Source organism: Podarcis pityusensis (assembly GCF_964106645.2).
Source record: "Podarcis pityusensis genome assembly, chromosome: 17".
In the NCBI taxonomy this organism is placed as follows: Eukaryota; Metazoa; Chordata; class Lepidosauria; order Squamata; family Lacertidae; genus Podarcis; species Podarcis pityusensis.
The window spans coordinates 36,064,539-36,080,276 of NC_138042.1; the positions used below are offsets into that span (position 1 = coordinate 36,064,539).

General features: G+C 44.1%; 1 protein-coding gene across 2 annotated transcripts; it reads right to left on the reverse strand.

Annotated features, from left to right (window-relative positions):
- Nucleotides 1-1,349: 1,349 nt before the first annotated feature.
- SLC25A51 (solute carrier family 25 member 51) lies at nt 1,350-9,666 on the reverse strand. Of its 2 annotated transcripts, none has more exons than XM_080986957.1 (2): nt 9,487-9,666; nt 1,350-4,197 (listed from the first exon to the last, which is right to left on the reverse strand). In XM_080986957.1, the coding sequence occupies exon 2, from the start codon at nt 4,158-4,160 to the stop codon at nt 3,279-3,281; it is 882 nt and encodes a 293-aa protein (XP_080843083.1). In that variant the 5' UTR covers nt 4,161-4,197; nt 9,487-9,666; the 3' UTR covers nt 1,350-3,278. The 2 variants fall into 2 exon arrangements, with proteins under 2 accessions (XP_080843083.1, XP_080843082.1); XM_080986956.1 differs by lacking the exon at nt 9,487-9,666 and adding an exon at nt 9,341-9,486.
- Between the last annotated feature and the right edge of the window lie 6,072 nt (nt 9,667-15,738).

Genomic DNA, 15,738 nt, shown 5'->3' on the forward strand with positions numbered 1-15,738 from the left:
CTCCAGAGTGGAGCTTTTTCAAGTACTGAAACAACCAGTTTCCACAGTTAGAAGGCTTAGAACCTCAGTGACCTGCCGTGATAGGTTTGTGGCCTTCTTTTTGGATAAGATCACTAATGCCTAGCCAGACCTTGATGCCATCAGACTCAGCAGAAGAAGATCCAGAGTCTCATTATATAGTTTTGGAACTTGCAGCAGCCACAGCATGGGACTGATATCAATGTCCATAATCACAGGTAGCTTTGGGAAACCAGAATAAAATGGATGCATCTGTTTTGCTGAATGTCTTCTTTCTTCTCTGGCAATCGTCCGTAGCCGAGTAAGATTGTCTTACATATAAGGTTTTAAAAATGGGTCCGTGACTGTGGAGGCCACTTCTGGATCCACACATCCTTCCACAGTGGGGATGTTTCCAGCAGGAGTTGATCACGATGTGGATTTGCCAAGCGTGCCTTCCTCTTAGCACCTTTCTCCCTTTCATCCTGTGTTTGAGCATCTTCAAAGCCCACGACACCTTTCGTAAAGGCTGTTCTCTAATTGGAGCCCTCGCAGGCCAGCGGTTATCTCTTGTTGGTGTTAATACTACATTTTTGTATATTTGCCTTGAGAGTCTTTGAACATCTTTTGTTGACCACCAGCATTATGCTTACTTATTTTAAAGTTCGGAATAGAGTAGTTGCTTTGGAAGACGAAATCCAGCATCGCCTGAGCTCTGTGAGTGCAGCTTTCTCCTGATTGAAGTGCAGTGTTTGAGGACCAGGACATTCACAGGGAAACCAAAATGCTTGTTTACAAAGCTATTGTACTACCAACCTTCCTGCTGAATGTAGCCTGTTGAGCGAGGGCTTTGTTCTAACTTCAGCGAGGCTGTAGTGAGATTTGAAGCCCATGAACTGGGCAAGAGGCAGACAATTACCATGGTGGTACCTAACTCTTGTGTTATTGCCCAGCTGATGGCTATGGCTATTATTACTGAGAATGTTTCCTGTGACTGTAATCCTAAATATGGTAGTATAGTCTCTACTCTGCCATGTTGTTATAAAGAATTCCGCATCCCAAAACTCACTCGTGGACATTATGCTATTTATGCAATTATTTTCTAACAATGCAATATAAATTGAGAAGAAAAAAGGGAAGTCTGAGAACAAGAACAATATTCTTCATTGCCTTTCTTTTTCAAGTGTTCAATATACTTCTAATCTCACATGGACTAAACTTGTAAGATAATGTTTGAAAAATGCTAGTCTACTTCATTGCAGCAAATAAATTCATGTTTGTTTATTCCATCAAGGGAAAGATATCAAAAAATAAAAAACACACTGGTAAAATCAGATTTTACCAGCTAAACATTCCAACAGACATTTTATTTAAATGCAGATAATCACAACATTCAAAATATCAAACATTCTTTCATTTTGTGCTTGGCAATATGTGAGGCTAAACAGCATACACTGGTACAGTACAAGAATCAAGAAATAGGATAAATAGGTTCACAAACTGCTGTTGAAGGGCAATTTTCGGGTTGACAACAGGCAACATAAAGTAAAAAACAAAAAACACCACACCATCTCAATAGTGAGATATTAGTTCCACTTTAAAAAAAAAAAACCTCACTCTGAGGATAAACTCTTGGAGGATTATCAATTCAGCTAGGGAAAGCTTTCCTGTGTACCACAAATAAGGAAAATATTAACTCCTATTTGCATTAAAAAAAAAAAACTATACAAAATAATTTCACCCTCCCCCACCCCATTAAGAGCATTATTTTGGTATTCAGACATGCTTTCCTCTCTGACTTGAAACCTCTTAGGTTGCTTCTGGTCATCTTTTGCTTTTTACCTGAATTCCAATGTGCAGAGAAATGTTTATTAGCATGATTGAATAAACACAGAAAATCAGCTTGCAGAAGCTTATGTCCTTTTTACATACATGCATGGTCCTTCGTACCGAACTATGGGCCAGTTCGCACGCTTGATGCGAGTTTTATATATATATATTTGCAAGGCCTGAGTCAACAACTTCTCTGTTGTAAAGTGAGTGGACGGATCTCATGAACTGGACCTACCTGTATTGATTCTATACTGAATGAGATACAGGTGAGGGGGGGCGTGCATGAGGCACATTCCCAACATAAAACAAGCCTGAGCAGCGTGTGAAAGGAGCTATTTAAATTCCTTTTTCAACCACAGTGAAATAGCCTGAAAATTGCAATACCTGGGTAAGTCATTTTCATTCAAGCACACAAAGCCTTGCTTAACTAGAGCATTCAAAGTTTAGGTGACAGCACATAACATTTCAGATCCGAATACCAATTAGCTATGCCAGAATTGTAGAAAGTATTAACAAATAGACCACAACCCACCGAAAAAGCTAAAGCAGTTTAAATATCACCGGGGGAGGGGGGGAGAGAATTCAATGGGGAAAATGCATAATTTTGGTTGGATTGCACCAATTGTCATTCGCACCATCCTTCCTAAAGCAACCCTTTGGAGAAGTATATTCATTTGCAACAAAACTTAGTAGTATAAAGAGCCACACAAAAGACCACATTGACAAGTCAGGTGGCAGTGTAACATGAAGGGCACTTAAAAGCTTTCCTCACTTTTCCAGCAACGCACACCTATTTATTTTTAAACAGATACTCCCACCACTGAGCTTACAGTGAATTCAGTTTCTGAAATTTAATACGAAATCTCGACAAGGTGTCATTTGCACCAACAGTCTAGCAAAAGCTATTTGACAACTTTTACAGAACCTTAAGGTTTGGGGGGAAGGATTTCTCTTCAAAATTTGGCAGTCTCTGCTCAAGGAATAGTATTTTTTTAAAAAGTGGGGAAGGGGAGACTTGAGACATCTTGGGAGTTTATCACAGCATGCCACTGTTTGTTCCGAAAGGGCCAAGCGACAAATTAAATATCAGTCTTCTGCCCATTTATACATTTCTTCAAAGTGCATTCTTTGGATCACCAGGAGTGTGAGAATAGTTGAAGGTGATCTGGAGCAAATGAATCCATCTTCAGGCATATCCGAGGAAACTTTTCAAACAATTGTTCTAGCCGTTCAGTTCACTCGCACCCACAGATTGAAAGGCCATTAATATGACTGAATACAATTATTTTTTGAGCTAAGTAGGCACTGTTTAAAACTGGCATCTTTACCTACGGATTAACTATTATGCTGGAGTTCAGTGTTATTAGTGTGTTTGATTTCTCCCTGGAAATTGACAGTTCTGTGTTTGTCTGGCGCCCAACTGAGAAAATGAACTTCACAAGCACTTTTCACAATAATTTGAGCAAGAATTCATACGTCGCATTGATTATTCCCCAAGAAATCAGAGACCGGTGATAATTCAGATGGGCGCCTCGGAAGAGGTGCGTCAGTTTCCTGTCACGCTCCAGCCAAATCTTCATGAAAACCTTGGAAAAAGACTGGAATTCCCCGCCGATTTGTGACTGCATGCGAGCTTTTACGACGTTCAGTGGGAAAAAGAGGAACCCCAGCATAGCACCCAAAAGACCTCCACAAATAAAATCATTGATCAAGTGAGTACTGTATGTTGTGGCTTCAGGCAAACACTGCTTGATAGGTCCTCTGAGACCGAAGAAGAGAGCATTGCTCGGGCCGTTCCGGAGGAGGATTGGCACTAACCCCCGGTAATATTCCCTGGCCCCATGGTCTCGGAGAACTCTGAACGCCTGGTAAGTGTTTGTAAATTTGTCGTGATGTTTGTAGTCCTGCAGAAGTGTCTGAACGCGCTCAAAGGGGGTCAGGACCGCTTCCGTGGTCCCAGCGAGCACGGCTGCCAAGCTGCGGGTCAAAATTTCAGGCGCGCTCATGTGTCTCAGGAGTACGGAAGACAGGTCCTCATACAGGCCGAACATGATTGCCAGGGTTGTGCTCTTCTGCATGAGCGGTGGAAGGATCCCACGGTACAGATTCCTGAGCCCGTCTTTCTGCAGCTGACGTACTGCATCTCTGGTTCGTACGCCGTACAACTGCTGTCGAAAGAGGACTTTCTGGACAGGGAAGGTGACTGCGACATTTGTGATGGCTGCACAATAACCACAGAAGTAATGTTTGCCTGAGCTAACTTTTACAATGCGGTGGCCGACTTGGTCTGCCTTGGATTTGTTCAGGACAAGGTCTTTTGAATCCATCATGCTGATTGTTCTGTCTTCACAGTTGACTTCTCTTCTCCTACAAAAAGAGTGAACAAAGCTGTACGTAACTCGGCTTAGTTTTATGTACTTTGCTACGCATTCCCCCCCCCCCCGAAAGACTCAAACTACCCTAAACACTGAGTAAAAGGGGAACATCTGGCTTTAAAAGCATTGAGGACATGTCTGAGCCAAAATCGGCTGGCTATGAAAATGGATTAAAACTAACAGAAGGTTGAGAAGGTGATCAAAGAAGAAGAATGAAGCGGTAAAATCAGGAATTTTAATGGACATACGCTTGCAACGGGAGTGGAAAACCTAATTACTTTTTGGGAAAATGTATTAAATTTAAATAATTTGGATGGATTTGTTAAAATTTGAAAACACACACACATATATGGACATGTCTGGGCCAACTATTTTTCCCGTAATAGTATGAACCACCCTGAAAATATTTATATTGAAGTCAGCAAAGAAAAGTTTACAGTAATTTTTAGTAGTCTGATCAGCTTATGCAATCTTCACCTCATCCCATCTCAACTGACACCCCACGTCTGGATTTTTTAGGATGCAATTTAATTATTGCATTTCACAAACCACTATCTTAGGTCCACGCAAAGTTAATTTCAGGTTTCTCTGGCAGGGACCATTATCATAAAATTCATAGTGCATTTAATTACAGAAGGTAACTGGGAAGAAAAGTTAAGTCTTCCATGAACAGAAAACATGTATAATGCAAACCATTCTCTTCAAAAAGAAAAACAGAACCCTGCAAACCTAGTTCCCTTTCTTACTGCTTGCTATCTTCTTTTATCTACTCGCACTTCACTCAGCTCAGCAAACAGATAAATTGCTTCCAAGTTTCACCATAGTTCCCAAACAGTTTCATTTTCTTACTTTCTTCTTGCAGAGCTCTGGGTAAACAACTTTCTCCAAATAATCACTTTCACAAAGAAGGCAGGGTCTTAAAGGGCATGTTAAAAAGAGAAGCACTGGGAATGTTTGTGTACTTTTTGGGCAGTATCTGGAGTGGCAATTGGGAAAGGGAAAAATGGCTGGTCCAAGCTGCTCTACTCTATTGCACAGGCTAGTAACAAGATTATCCAATGCGACATAACTTGAGGCTTGGGTACCTGGAAGAATCTCTGCTTCCACATCAATCTGTCCTTGCATTATAATCATCTGAAGATGCCCTTCTGTCAACTGAGATGAAGTGGTTAGAAACCAGAGAGAGGGCCTTCCCCCCCAGCGACACCCCACTTACAGAACTGTACCCCCAAGGTGGTTCAGCTGGCGGCTACATTTATATATTTCCAGCAACCGGCGCAAAGTTCGTTTACTATCTGAGGAATTTTTCTCATCTACAAGAGTCTACCCACATAGCAACCAAGTATTTACGGCATGTAATGCCCTAAGAGAAAATATTATGAAAATGATATACAGGTGGTACATAACCCTAGTCAAGCTTGCAAAAATCTATCATGTGCCTGATAATAAATGTTGGAAATGTAAAGAAACTGAAGGGACATTTTTTCACCTTTGGTGGACGTGCCCAAAGATTAAGGCTTTCTGGGAGATGATATATAATGAACTAAAAAAGGTATTTAAATATACCTTCTTGAAGAAACCAGAGGCCTTTCTCCTGGGCATAGTCGGCCAATCGGTGTTAAAAAAGGACAGAACTTTCTTTATGTATGCTACAACAGCAGCAAGAATACTTATTGCCAAGCATTGGAAGACACAAGATCTACCCACACTGGAGGAATGGCAGATGAAAATGATGGACTACATGGAATTTGCGGAAATGACTGGCAGAATCCGAGACCAGGGAGAAGAGTCGGTGGAAGAAGATTGGAAGAAATTTAAAGACTACTTACAGAAATATTGTAAAATTAATGAATGTTAGAATGATGTTGGATTGAAGTTAAGTGGTTTCTAGCTATATAGGTACAAAAGAATATGGAAAAATTGGTTTTTAATATGTAAAAATCTAACGTTACCATATATCAGGACTAAGGATTAGGATTAAAAAGGAGGGAAAGGAATTGTTGGATTAACAAATTTAATTGGAATACAAAAGAGGGAGGTATGAGGAGGTCCGGGAAACAAGTAAACGTAAAAGAAGTGAGGAAAAGATGGAATTGTTTTTAACTGTTTTTTCTTTTTTTTCTACTTTGTATTTTTCCTTTTTATTGTTATTTTTTTTATTAATGTGATTTTTTTTCTTTTCCTTTGAAACTTTAATAAATATTATTAAAAAAAAAAAAGAATCTCTGCTTCCACATCAATCTGTCCTTGCATTATAATCATCTGAAGATGCCCTCCTGTCAACTGAGATGAAGTGGTTAGAAACCAGAGAGAGGGCCTCCCCCCCCAGCGACACCCCACTTACAGAACTGTACCCCCAAGGTGGTTCAGCTGGCAGCTACATTCATATATTTCCAGCAACCGGCGCAAAGTTCGTTTACTATCTGAGGAATTTTTCTCATCTACAAGAGTCTACCCACATAGCAACCAAGTATTTGCATCTGGTTAAAAGAGTTGGGGTCTAGCCAGGAAAAGCTCCAATGTTTCGCCGTTTTTATTTAAACCGACAGCATTTTCCTTTTAAGCAGCTCCGCCAAATCCATTACTCATTCTTTTTCAATGTTTAAACTGTAACAGTCCATAACAAATCTGCATTGCAGAATCACAGACTTGCAGGGACCATGACGGTCATGTAGTCCAACCCCCTTGCAATGCAGGAATCTTCACCCAATGTGGGGCTCAAATCCATGGCCCTGAGATGAAGAGGCTCATGCTCTGCCAACTGAGTCATTCCTCATATATTCTCAGACTAAGCAGATCACTATTGCCACCAATCATGTGATAAATATATTTCATTTTCTGTGCATCAGGACACAAGTTGCAGGAAACTGCTGTTGGTGCGTCTTAAATCTTGCCACCCAAGCACGTTCCTGGTTGACTGAACAGGAGCAGCAGCCAGTATTTTAAAACTTCCACTTTATTTTCCTCCGTCTGTTAAGTTCCTATTTCCTTGCAGCAGCCTTCATCTGCCACAGATTCCTTCTCCATTCCCCAGCCCAGGGGTCGGCAACCAAAGGTCCAGGGGCCACTAGAGGCCCCCAGGGGTTGTTTAACCAGCCCACGAGCTGCTCCTGAACCAAGCTGCCTGCTCAGTGAGCCCCCGCGTGCTGCGCTAAAGTGGCGCAGCACGGCACAGGGACTTGCTTCCATGGCACCGGAAATCGCGTCTGCGCAGATGCAGAAAATTGCAGGCGCACATAATCTGGCCCACAGAGGGATCTCCGCTGGAGTGAACTGGCCCAGGCTCTGCCCTCCTCTTGACAAGTGGTCCTACAGGTGTTCTCTTTCTCTTTCCCCTCTTTCCACTTCTGAAATGGGGAAGGAACCCAGCCGTTTTGCTCCAAAGCCCTCTTTTCATCCTTTGGTGATGAGGCTGCATATACCCTAGACCTTTAAAGCACATCCTTTCCCTCAAAGAATTCTGGGACCTGTAGTTTACTCTTCACAGAGTTACAATTCTCAGCAACCCGCTACAAACTACAGTGCCCAAAATTATTTTGGGGGGGAGGGGGAATGTGTTTTAAACTGTGCACACAGCCTGGCTGGTTTGTGAAGAACTGAGCTGCTGTGAGGAGGGCAGAAAAATCTGACCAACTACTTTTGTGGAAAGATTAGAGTTTGTGATCCTTTTTAGCCCTGGTGTGGAAAGCCAATGCCCTCTGTGCTGGTGTTGAATTGAATTGAATTGAATTTTTTATTATTACGGTCACAGACCAGTTCCGGCTCACTTACAATAGCAGGGAAATCATAAAACATAACAGGAATACATTAAATTGCAATTGGATATAACAGAGGTGTATATAAGATTTTGCATGTCTGGACCTTATGACTCACCTGATGAAAAGCGAATGTTAGTACAAGTTAGTCATTGTATTGAAAATCCTCCATTCACGTGCATATATATATTCTGTTTCTCCTCCCCTCCCTGCACCCCACACCCTCAACCAAAGTTCTTTTGCCAGCTTCTTCATGCCTACCAAGCAGCCTTAGCCCTGCAAGTTGGCAGGAAGGAAATCCTCTTCAAATTCATTTGGGAATCAAAATATTTCTCTTTGAGGTTCCCTCCCCACAAATGTATTATATGTATTGCTAACACACGCCTACTATAACAAATAAAGGAAATGTCCCTTATGGAACTAGCCTCCTTTGTGCACGAAAATATGTGGGGGGTTTTGGGTGGGGGTGTTCCCACACTTTTGAGGCAGCGCTGCCTCCTATTATTATTATTATTATTATTATTATTATCAGTAGTAGTAGTATTTCACCAGCCCTGCCCCTGCGCCTTTCAAAGCAAAACATCATCATCATCATCATCATTATTTTGCCAGCTCTGCCCCTGTGCCTTTCAAAGCAAAACATTATTATTATTATTATTACTATTATTATGATGCCAGCTCTGCCCCTGTGCCTTTCAAAGCAAAACATTATTATTAATTATTATATTATTATTATTATTATTATTATTATTATTATTATTACTATTATTACTATTATTATTATTTTGCCAGCTCTGCCCCTGCACCTTTCAAAGCAAAACATTATTATTATCATTATTATGATGCCAGCTCTGCCCCTGTGCCTTTCAAAGCAAAACATTATTATTAATTATTATATTATTATTATTATTATTATTATTATTATTATTATTACTATTATTACTATTATTATTATTTTGCCAGCTCTGCCCCTGTGCCTTTCAAAGCAAAACATTATTATTATTATTATTATTATTATTATTATTATTATTATTACTATTACTATTTTGCCAGCTCTGCCCCTGCACCTTTCAAAGCAAAACATTATTATTAATAATAATAATTATTATTATTCCTATTATTACTTTGCCAGCTCTGCCCCTGTGCCTTTCAAAGCAAAACTATTATTAGTAGTAGTAATAGTAGTACTATTATTATTATTATTTCACCAGCCCTGCCCCTGCGCCTTCCCAAGCAAAACAGGATCCCGACCTCTCCTCCCCAACAATGGCAAAGAGAAACACCTCCAGCAAGAAGGCGACGAGACCGCGAGAGGAAGGCGGCAGGGAAGCAAGGGAGCCCCGCCTTGCAGCGAGCGGTCCGGAAGGGCCTTGGCCTTACCCTTGCCCGAGGTCAGCAGGCAGCAGCCACCTGCAGGAGGAGGAGGAGGAGGAGGAGGAAGGCCCGGCCCGGGTCCCCATCTCGCCCTCCTCCTCCTCTAACCACTAGGCACTCCTACCCCCGAGCCCAGCTGACTCCACACTCACCCGCCGGGGCTTCATGGCGGCGAAAGGATGCCCCGAATCGCGCGCGCTCCCGTGCACGCGCACGCGCGCGTCCTGCAGCCCAGCCCAGCCCGGCCCCGCGCACGAAGCAGCTCCCGCTCTCGGCAAACTGCTCTGACAGCGGCAGCCCCGCGGGAACCGGCCGGGGAGCGGGACCTTCGCCACGCCCTGACGCAAAAGACGCGTGACGTCAGGAGGAGGAGGAGGAGGAGGAGGAGGAGGAGGAGGACGGCGTTCACGTGACAGGCGCCGCCTCTGTCACTCCCCCCCCTCGGAAGGCGCATGCGCGGAGAGGGATTCGAAGGCGCGCCCCCTTCCGGCTGTTCAAGCAGGGCGACTTTTATCTGTTTATTTACCTCGTAGGATCTATAAGCCGCTTGGTTTGCGGTTTTCTGAGCGCCAAGCAGCTCCAAAGCGGTTTACACATACAAAAAAAGGAAAAGGAAAATTCACAACCCAGTTTTTTAAAGATACGTTTCTGTTAAAAGTTCCTCTTCGAAGCTTTTAAGTCGCAGGATCACTCAAAAAATAATCTGTCATATTCAAAACCAGGCATCACTGCTGCAGGTAATATGGAAAATAAAGTACCTGTTAATGTGACTGTTATGTACTGAAGTTCGCACCCTGGGCCAGCAGTTTTCACTCAGGTCCACATATGCAAATAAGGGATTGAAAGTGACGTTCAGTGATTGGATAGTTACAGAAAGTGGTTACTGTTGCGCTGTAGTGGAGCTCTATATAAGCAGGCTGGCTGAACCCTTCAGTTCTGTTCTGGCCTGTGAATAAACAAGAGCTGTTTGAAGAATCGCTGTGGCGTCTGATATGTTCATGCACAACTTAACAGTGACACCTACGCAAAAGTTTTGTTCACATACAGTGGTACCTCGGGTTACAGACACTTCAGGTTACAGACACTTCAGGTTACAGACTCCGCTAACCCAGAAATATTTGCTTCAGGATGAGAACAGAAATCATCCTCCGGTGGCGCGGTGGCAGTGGGAGGCCCCATTAGCTAAAGTGGTGCTTCAGGTTAAGAACAGTTTCAGGTTAAGAACAGACCTCCGGAACGAATTAAGTACTTAACCCGAGGTACCACTGTACTAGGCAAAAGAATGAAATTCTACTGTCTGTCCTAAACCTCCTTTCTCTCTTCCTACTTCTCTTTCCCCATAACCCTTCTTTTAAAACATGTTGGCATCTGTCCTTCTCGAGAGACAATGGAGTAGGTCTCCCGGGTGAAGTCAAACCACTGTGAAAGCAGCACCAAAGTGTCCTTCCCAAGGCCCAAGGTAAAGGAAAGGACCCCTGGACAGTTAAGTCCAGTCAAAGGCGACTATGGGGTTGTGGTGCTCATCTCGCTTTCAGGCCGAGGGAGCCGGCATTTGTCCACAAACAGCATTCCAGGTCATGTGGCCAGCATGACTAAACCGCTTCTGGTACAACGGGACGCTATGACAGAAACCAGAGCGCATGGAAACGCCATTTGACTTCCCACTGCAGCGGTACCTATTTATCTACTTGCACTGGTGTGCTTTTGAACTGCTGGGTTGGCAGGAGCTGGGACAGAGCGACAGGAGCTCACCCCATTGCGGGGACTTGAACCACCAACCTTCTGATCAGCAAGCCCAAGAGGCTCAGTGGTTTAGACCACAGTGCCACCCGTGTCCCTGGGTAGTGTGTATGGAGGTCCTGGGCTGCTCAGACCTTGTTCTTGGCCTTGCTGATGTGGTCCAAAGGAAAGCAGAGCAATATGTTTGGCAGCAGGAATTGCCGCAAGGAGTTGTACAAGGCACCATCCAACCGTCTTAGGGACTCCACTCCAGATTTGTGTTGGGTTTACTCCTGAGCCTTTTCTTCTCCCCAAAATATCCCACAAGGCAGCAGAGGTTTAGGATCAGGGTTATCCATCTTTTAGGTAAGCTACCTTCCCAGGTTGACAAGCCCCATCTGTCCCTCACTTCCCTCCCTCTACAGCAGGTGCAGAAACCTTCTTGACCATTGGACCCACTATTGGTCTCGTCTGCTCAATCTGCCGGAGCCTGTCTTTGCATGTAGTAAAGGTAAAAGGACCCCTGACCATTAGGTCCAGTTGTGACCAACTCTGGGATTGCGCCACTCATCTCGCTTTATTGGCCGAGGGAGCCGGCGTACAGCTTCCGGGTCATGTGGCCAGCATGACTAAGCCGCTTCTGGTGAACCAGAGCAGCGCACAGAAACGCCGTTTACCTTCCCGCCGGAGCGGTACCTATTTATCTACTTGCACTTTGACGTGCTTTCAAACTGCTAGGTGGGCAGGAGCAGGGACTGAGTAACGAGAGCTCACCCCGTTGCGGGGATTCGAACCGCCAACCTTCTGATCGGCAAGTCCTAGGCTCTGTGGTTTAACCCACAGCGCCACCCGCGTCCCCTTTGCATGTAGTGGAAGTCCCTAACTCCTGAGGGTTTGAGACCCATCAGCTTCCCTCACCTGGTTTAGCCGGCCAGTCCATGCCTTCTCCTGAGGTGTACCAGGAAAAAAACATGCCAAGAACTCAGGCCAATGTAAGCTTCAATCGTGGGAGTGATCCCTACCCACAAATCAATAGTCAGTAGTAACAAAAACTAATCCATTCAAAAGCATGTATTCTGACAAGGATCACAAATTCAAACAGAGACTACAAACTCTAACAGAGACTACAAACTCAAACTCATAAAGTCACCTTTCCCGAGGTGTGGCTGCTGTTGCATGCTGGCAGCTTCTAGGAAGCACAGATGAGAGGTGAATGTAGTGTTGGGAACAAAGGTGGACCAACTACCCCAGGAGGAGCATGACATTTCCCCCACTACCCCTACTGTAACACCCAGTAAAGGTAAAGGGACCCCTGACCATTAGGTCCAGTTGTGACTCTAGGGTTGCGTGCTCATCTCGCTCTATAGGCCGAGGGAGCCGGCATTTGTCTGCATGTGGCCAGCATGACTAAGCCGCTTCTGGCGAACCAGAGCAGCACACGGAAACGCTGTTTACCTTCCCGCTGGAACGGTACCTATTTATCGACTTGCACTTTGACGTGCTTTTGAACTGCTAGGTTGGCAGGAGCAGGGATCGAACAACGGGAGCTCACCCCATCGCGGGGATTCGAACCACCGACCTGCTGATCGGCAAGCCCTAGGCTCTGTGGTTTAACCCACAGCGCCACCCTCATCCCTCCGTAACACCCCTTACACCCCTTTAAAAACATACAGAAGTTAAAATACTGTAACAGATTAAAAGTTCCTTTGACTTTACTAAGCATCTGGCTGCATAGGCTTGTCTTAAACAGGAATGTTTGGGGCAGGTGCCGAAAACAGTACAGCAAGAGTGCTTGCTTGCTCTCAACGGGCAGAGTACAGGTGTTGCAACACTGAACGATCAAGTTCTTACAAATGTGGAATGGGTATTTATGTCACCTGTAGTGGTGCCAGTTCTGAGCTGGCGCATATGAGGTAAGGAGATCTCATAGGTCAACTGGTCCCAAGTTGTTAAGGGCTTCATATGCTAATGGTAACACCTTGAGCTTGCCCCAGTAGCAAACTAACAACCGGTGCAGAGTGAGTGCAGCTGTTATATGCTGACAAGGTGTCACTGCTGTCAGCAATCGTGCTGCAGCATTATGCAGCAACTTTGTGAGGTTTCTCTCTCTCTCTCTCTCTCTCTCTCTCTCTCTCTCTGTCTCTCTGTCTCTCTCTCTCTCTCACACACACACACACACACACACACGGGCGCGCGCGCACAAACACACACACACACACACACACACGCACGCACGCACACACACACACACACACACACGATCTTATTGTCTACAGGGAGTCCCCCCATAGCAGTGGGCAGCCCTTGTTTACACAGATAGTGATGATAATGTGAAATGCATCCAACAAAATTATGGTGGGGCACAAATATTTATCCATCTGTCACATTTTCTGACAAAGAAGGCCCAATTTTAAAAAAACAAAACCAGTTGAATTACTGCATTGGTAAAGCATTTCACTTCCGTAAAGTCTTTGTTGGCAACTCGGTTTACTCCCTACTGAGGAGAGTGAAGAGTTAAGAAGTGAAGTATTTTATTGCTTGATGTTCTGGGATAAGCATGAACTTTAGCTTCTACTCAACCTTGTGTGTTATCTAAAATTAATCTTCAGCATTGCTAATGCAAGCATTATTATGTTTTTCTTTAATTCTCTTCTTTAGATCAAGGGGCACAGGATCCAATCCTGCAAGTTCTGACTAATACGAAGAAGAAGGAGGATAGTATTTCCAAGAGCAGAGTCTCCATTGTTGTTTCCTGCTTGTCTTTACAACCAGAGACTGTTTAAACAAGGCACAATTCCAAATCTAAATTAGTCCGCTGTCTTCAGGAAGACTGAAACCACCAGCAAATAAGTTTAAGCACCAGATATTCTCCCAGAAATAGTCTTTCCTTCCTTATAAAGGATTTCTGGAGCAGTCAAACTGAAGACGAAAAATTGTAATGCAAAGAATAATTCCAAAAGCTTCACAGACTACTCAAATGACCTTGTTCTGCCTGTTTCTTTGTTTTTTGTCTGTGACTTCTAAAATATTTCTCCCAAGGTCTTCATATGCATTTATTTATTATATTCAGTGCTTTTTTCTGGGGGTACACATCCCCCTAAACATTTTGTGAATCTTTGTACTTTTGACCATTTACTGTATTTATTTCCCCCAATTTGAACTATAAAATGATGCTTTTCTTGAATCAAAATGAGGATACCCCTAAACATTTTTAAAAGAAAAAAAGCACTGATTATATTTATGTTATTTATACAGTGGTACCTCAGGTTAGTAGGGATGCGGGTGGTGCTGTGAGTAAAACCTCAGTGCCTAGGACTTGCTGATCGTATGGTCGGCGGTTTGAATCCCCGCGACGGGGTGAGCTCCCGTCGTTCGGTCCCAGCTCCTGCCCACCTAGCAGTTCGAAAGCACTCTTAAGTGCAAGTAGATAAATAGGTACCGCTTTATAGCGGGAAGGTAAACGGCATTTCCGTGTGCTGTGCTGGTGCTGGCTTGCCAGAGCAGCTTCATCACGCTGGCCACGTGACCCGGAAGTGTCTTCGGACGGCGCCGGCTCCCGGCCTCTTGAGCGAGATGAGCGCGCAACCCTAGAGTCGGACACAACTGGCCCATACGGGCAGGGGTACCTTTACCTTTTTTTACCTCAGGTTAAATACTCAATTCATTCCGGAGGTCCGTTCTTAACCTGAAACTGTTCTTAACCTGAAGCACCACTTTAGCTAATGGGGCTCCTGCTGCCGCCGCGCCGCTGGAGCACGATTTCTGTTCTCATCCTGAAGCAAAGTTCTTAACCTGAAGCACTATTTCTGGGTTAGTGGAGTCTGTAACCTGAAGCGTATGTAACCCGAGGTACTACTGTACTCTGCCTCGCCATAATTATATGTGGATCAGCTAACAAATTGAAACTTGTTCAAAGCAACGGCAACAAACACACTGGAAATGATTGTAACAAACATAAAAAGGAAGGTTAACCAGTTTGGTGTTTTTTACTCTGCTGGTATTTGTTGATGGTGACCGCAAGTCCCCATGCTTTAACTTGTTAAACTGGAAAAACTAGAATGTACTTGCACGCACAAAAGGCAGTAAGTAGTCCACTGGGGGAGGCGGTTGATAAGGTTGTCTGAGATTAAATAAATAAATAAAGTAAATAAATAAAACTACTTAACTAAAAGTAGAAATAATCAGAATATTTCTCTGTGTTGGGGTTACTTGGATGATGTTGCAACGCAACTGGCAACCCGAAATTGCAAGTCTTCAACTCCGAAGCTGAACCATGCTGGAAGGAGAAGCTCAGCAAATAGCAGTTAAAAGAGCTGAACATAGCAGACCTAGTAAAAGAGGCAGAAATATTTTAAAGGTAAAGGGACCCCTGCCATTAGGTCCAGTCGTGGCTGACTCTGCGGTTGCGGCGCTCATCTTGCTTTATTGGCCAAGGGAGCCGTTTACCTTCCCGCTGGAGCGGTACCTATTTATCTACTTGCACTTTGATGTGCTTTCAAACTGCTAGGTTGGCAGGAGCAGGGACCAAGCAATGGGAGCTCACCCTGTCATGGGGATTCGAACCGCCGACCTCCTGATCAGCAAGTCCTAGGCTCTGTGGTTTAACCCACAACGCCACCCGCATCCCTTGTGCTCTTTGTACTTGTTGCCATTTCCATTGGCAGAGGAATATCCTTGCAATGATG

What these genes read in the sequence shown, in the direction of transcription:
- SLC25A51 (XM_080986956.1), bottom strand. Translation starts at nt 9,420, where the DNA reads ATGGGGACCCGGGCCGGGCCTTCCTCCTCCTCCTCCTCCTCCTCCTGC. An exon ending in CCTGCTGACCTCGGGCAAGG is followed by an intron (nt 4,198 to 9,340) that starts GTAAGGCCAAGG and finishes CTCTTTTTGTAG; the next exon opens with GAGAAGAGAAGTCAACTGTG.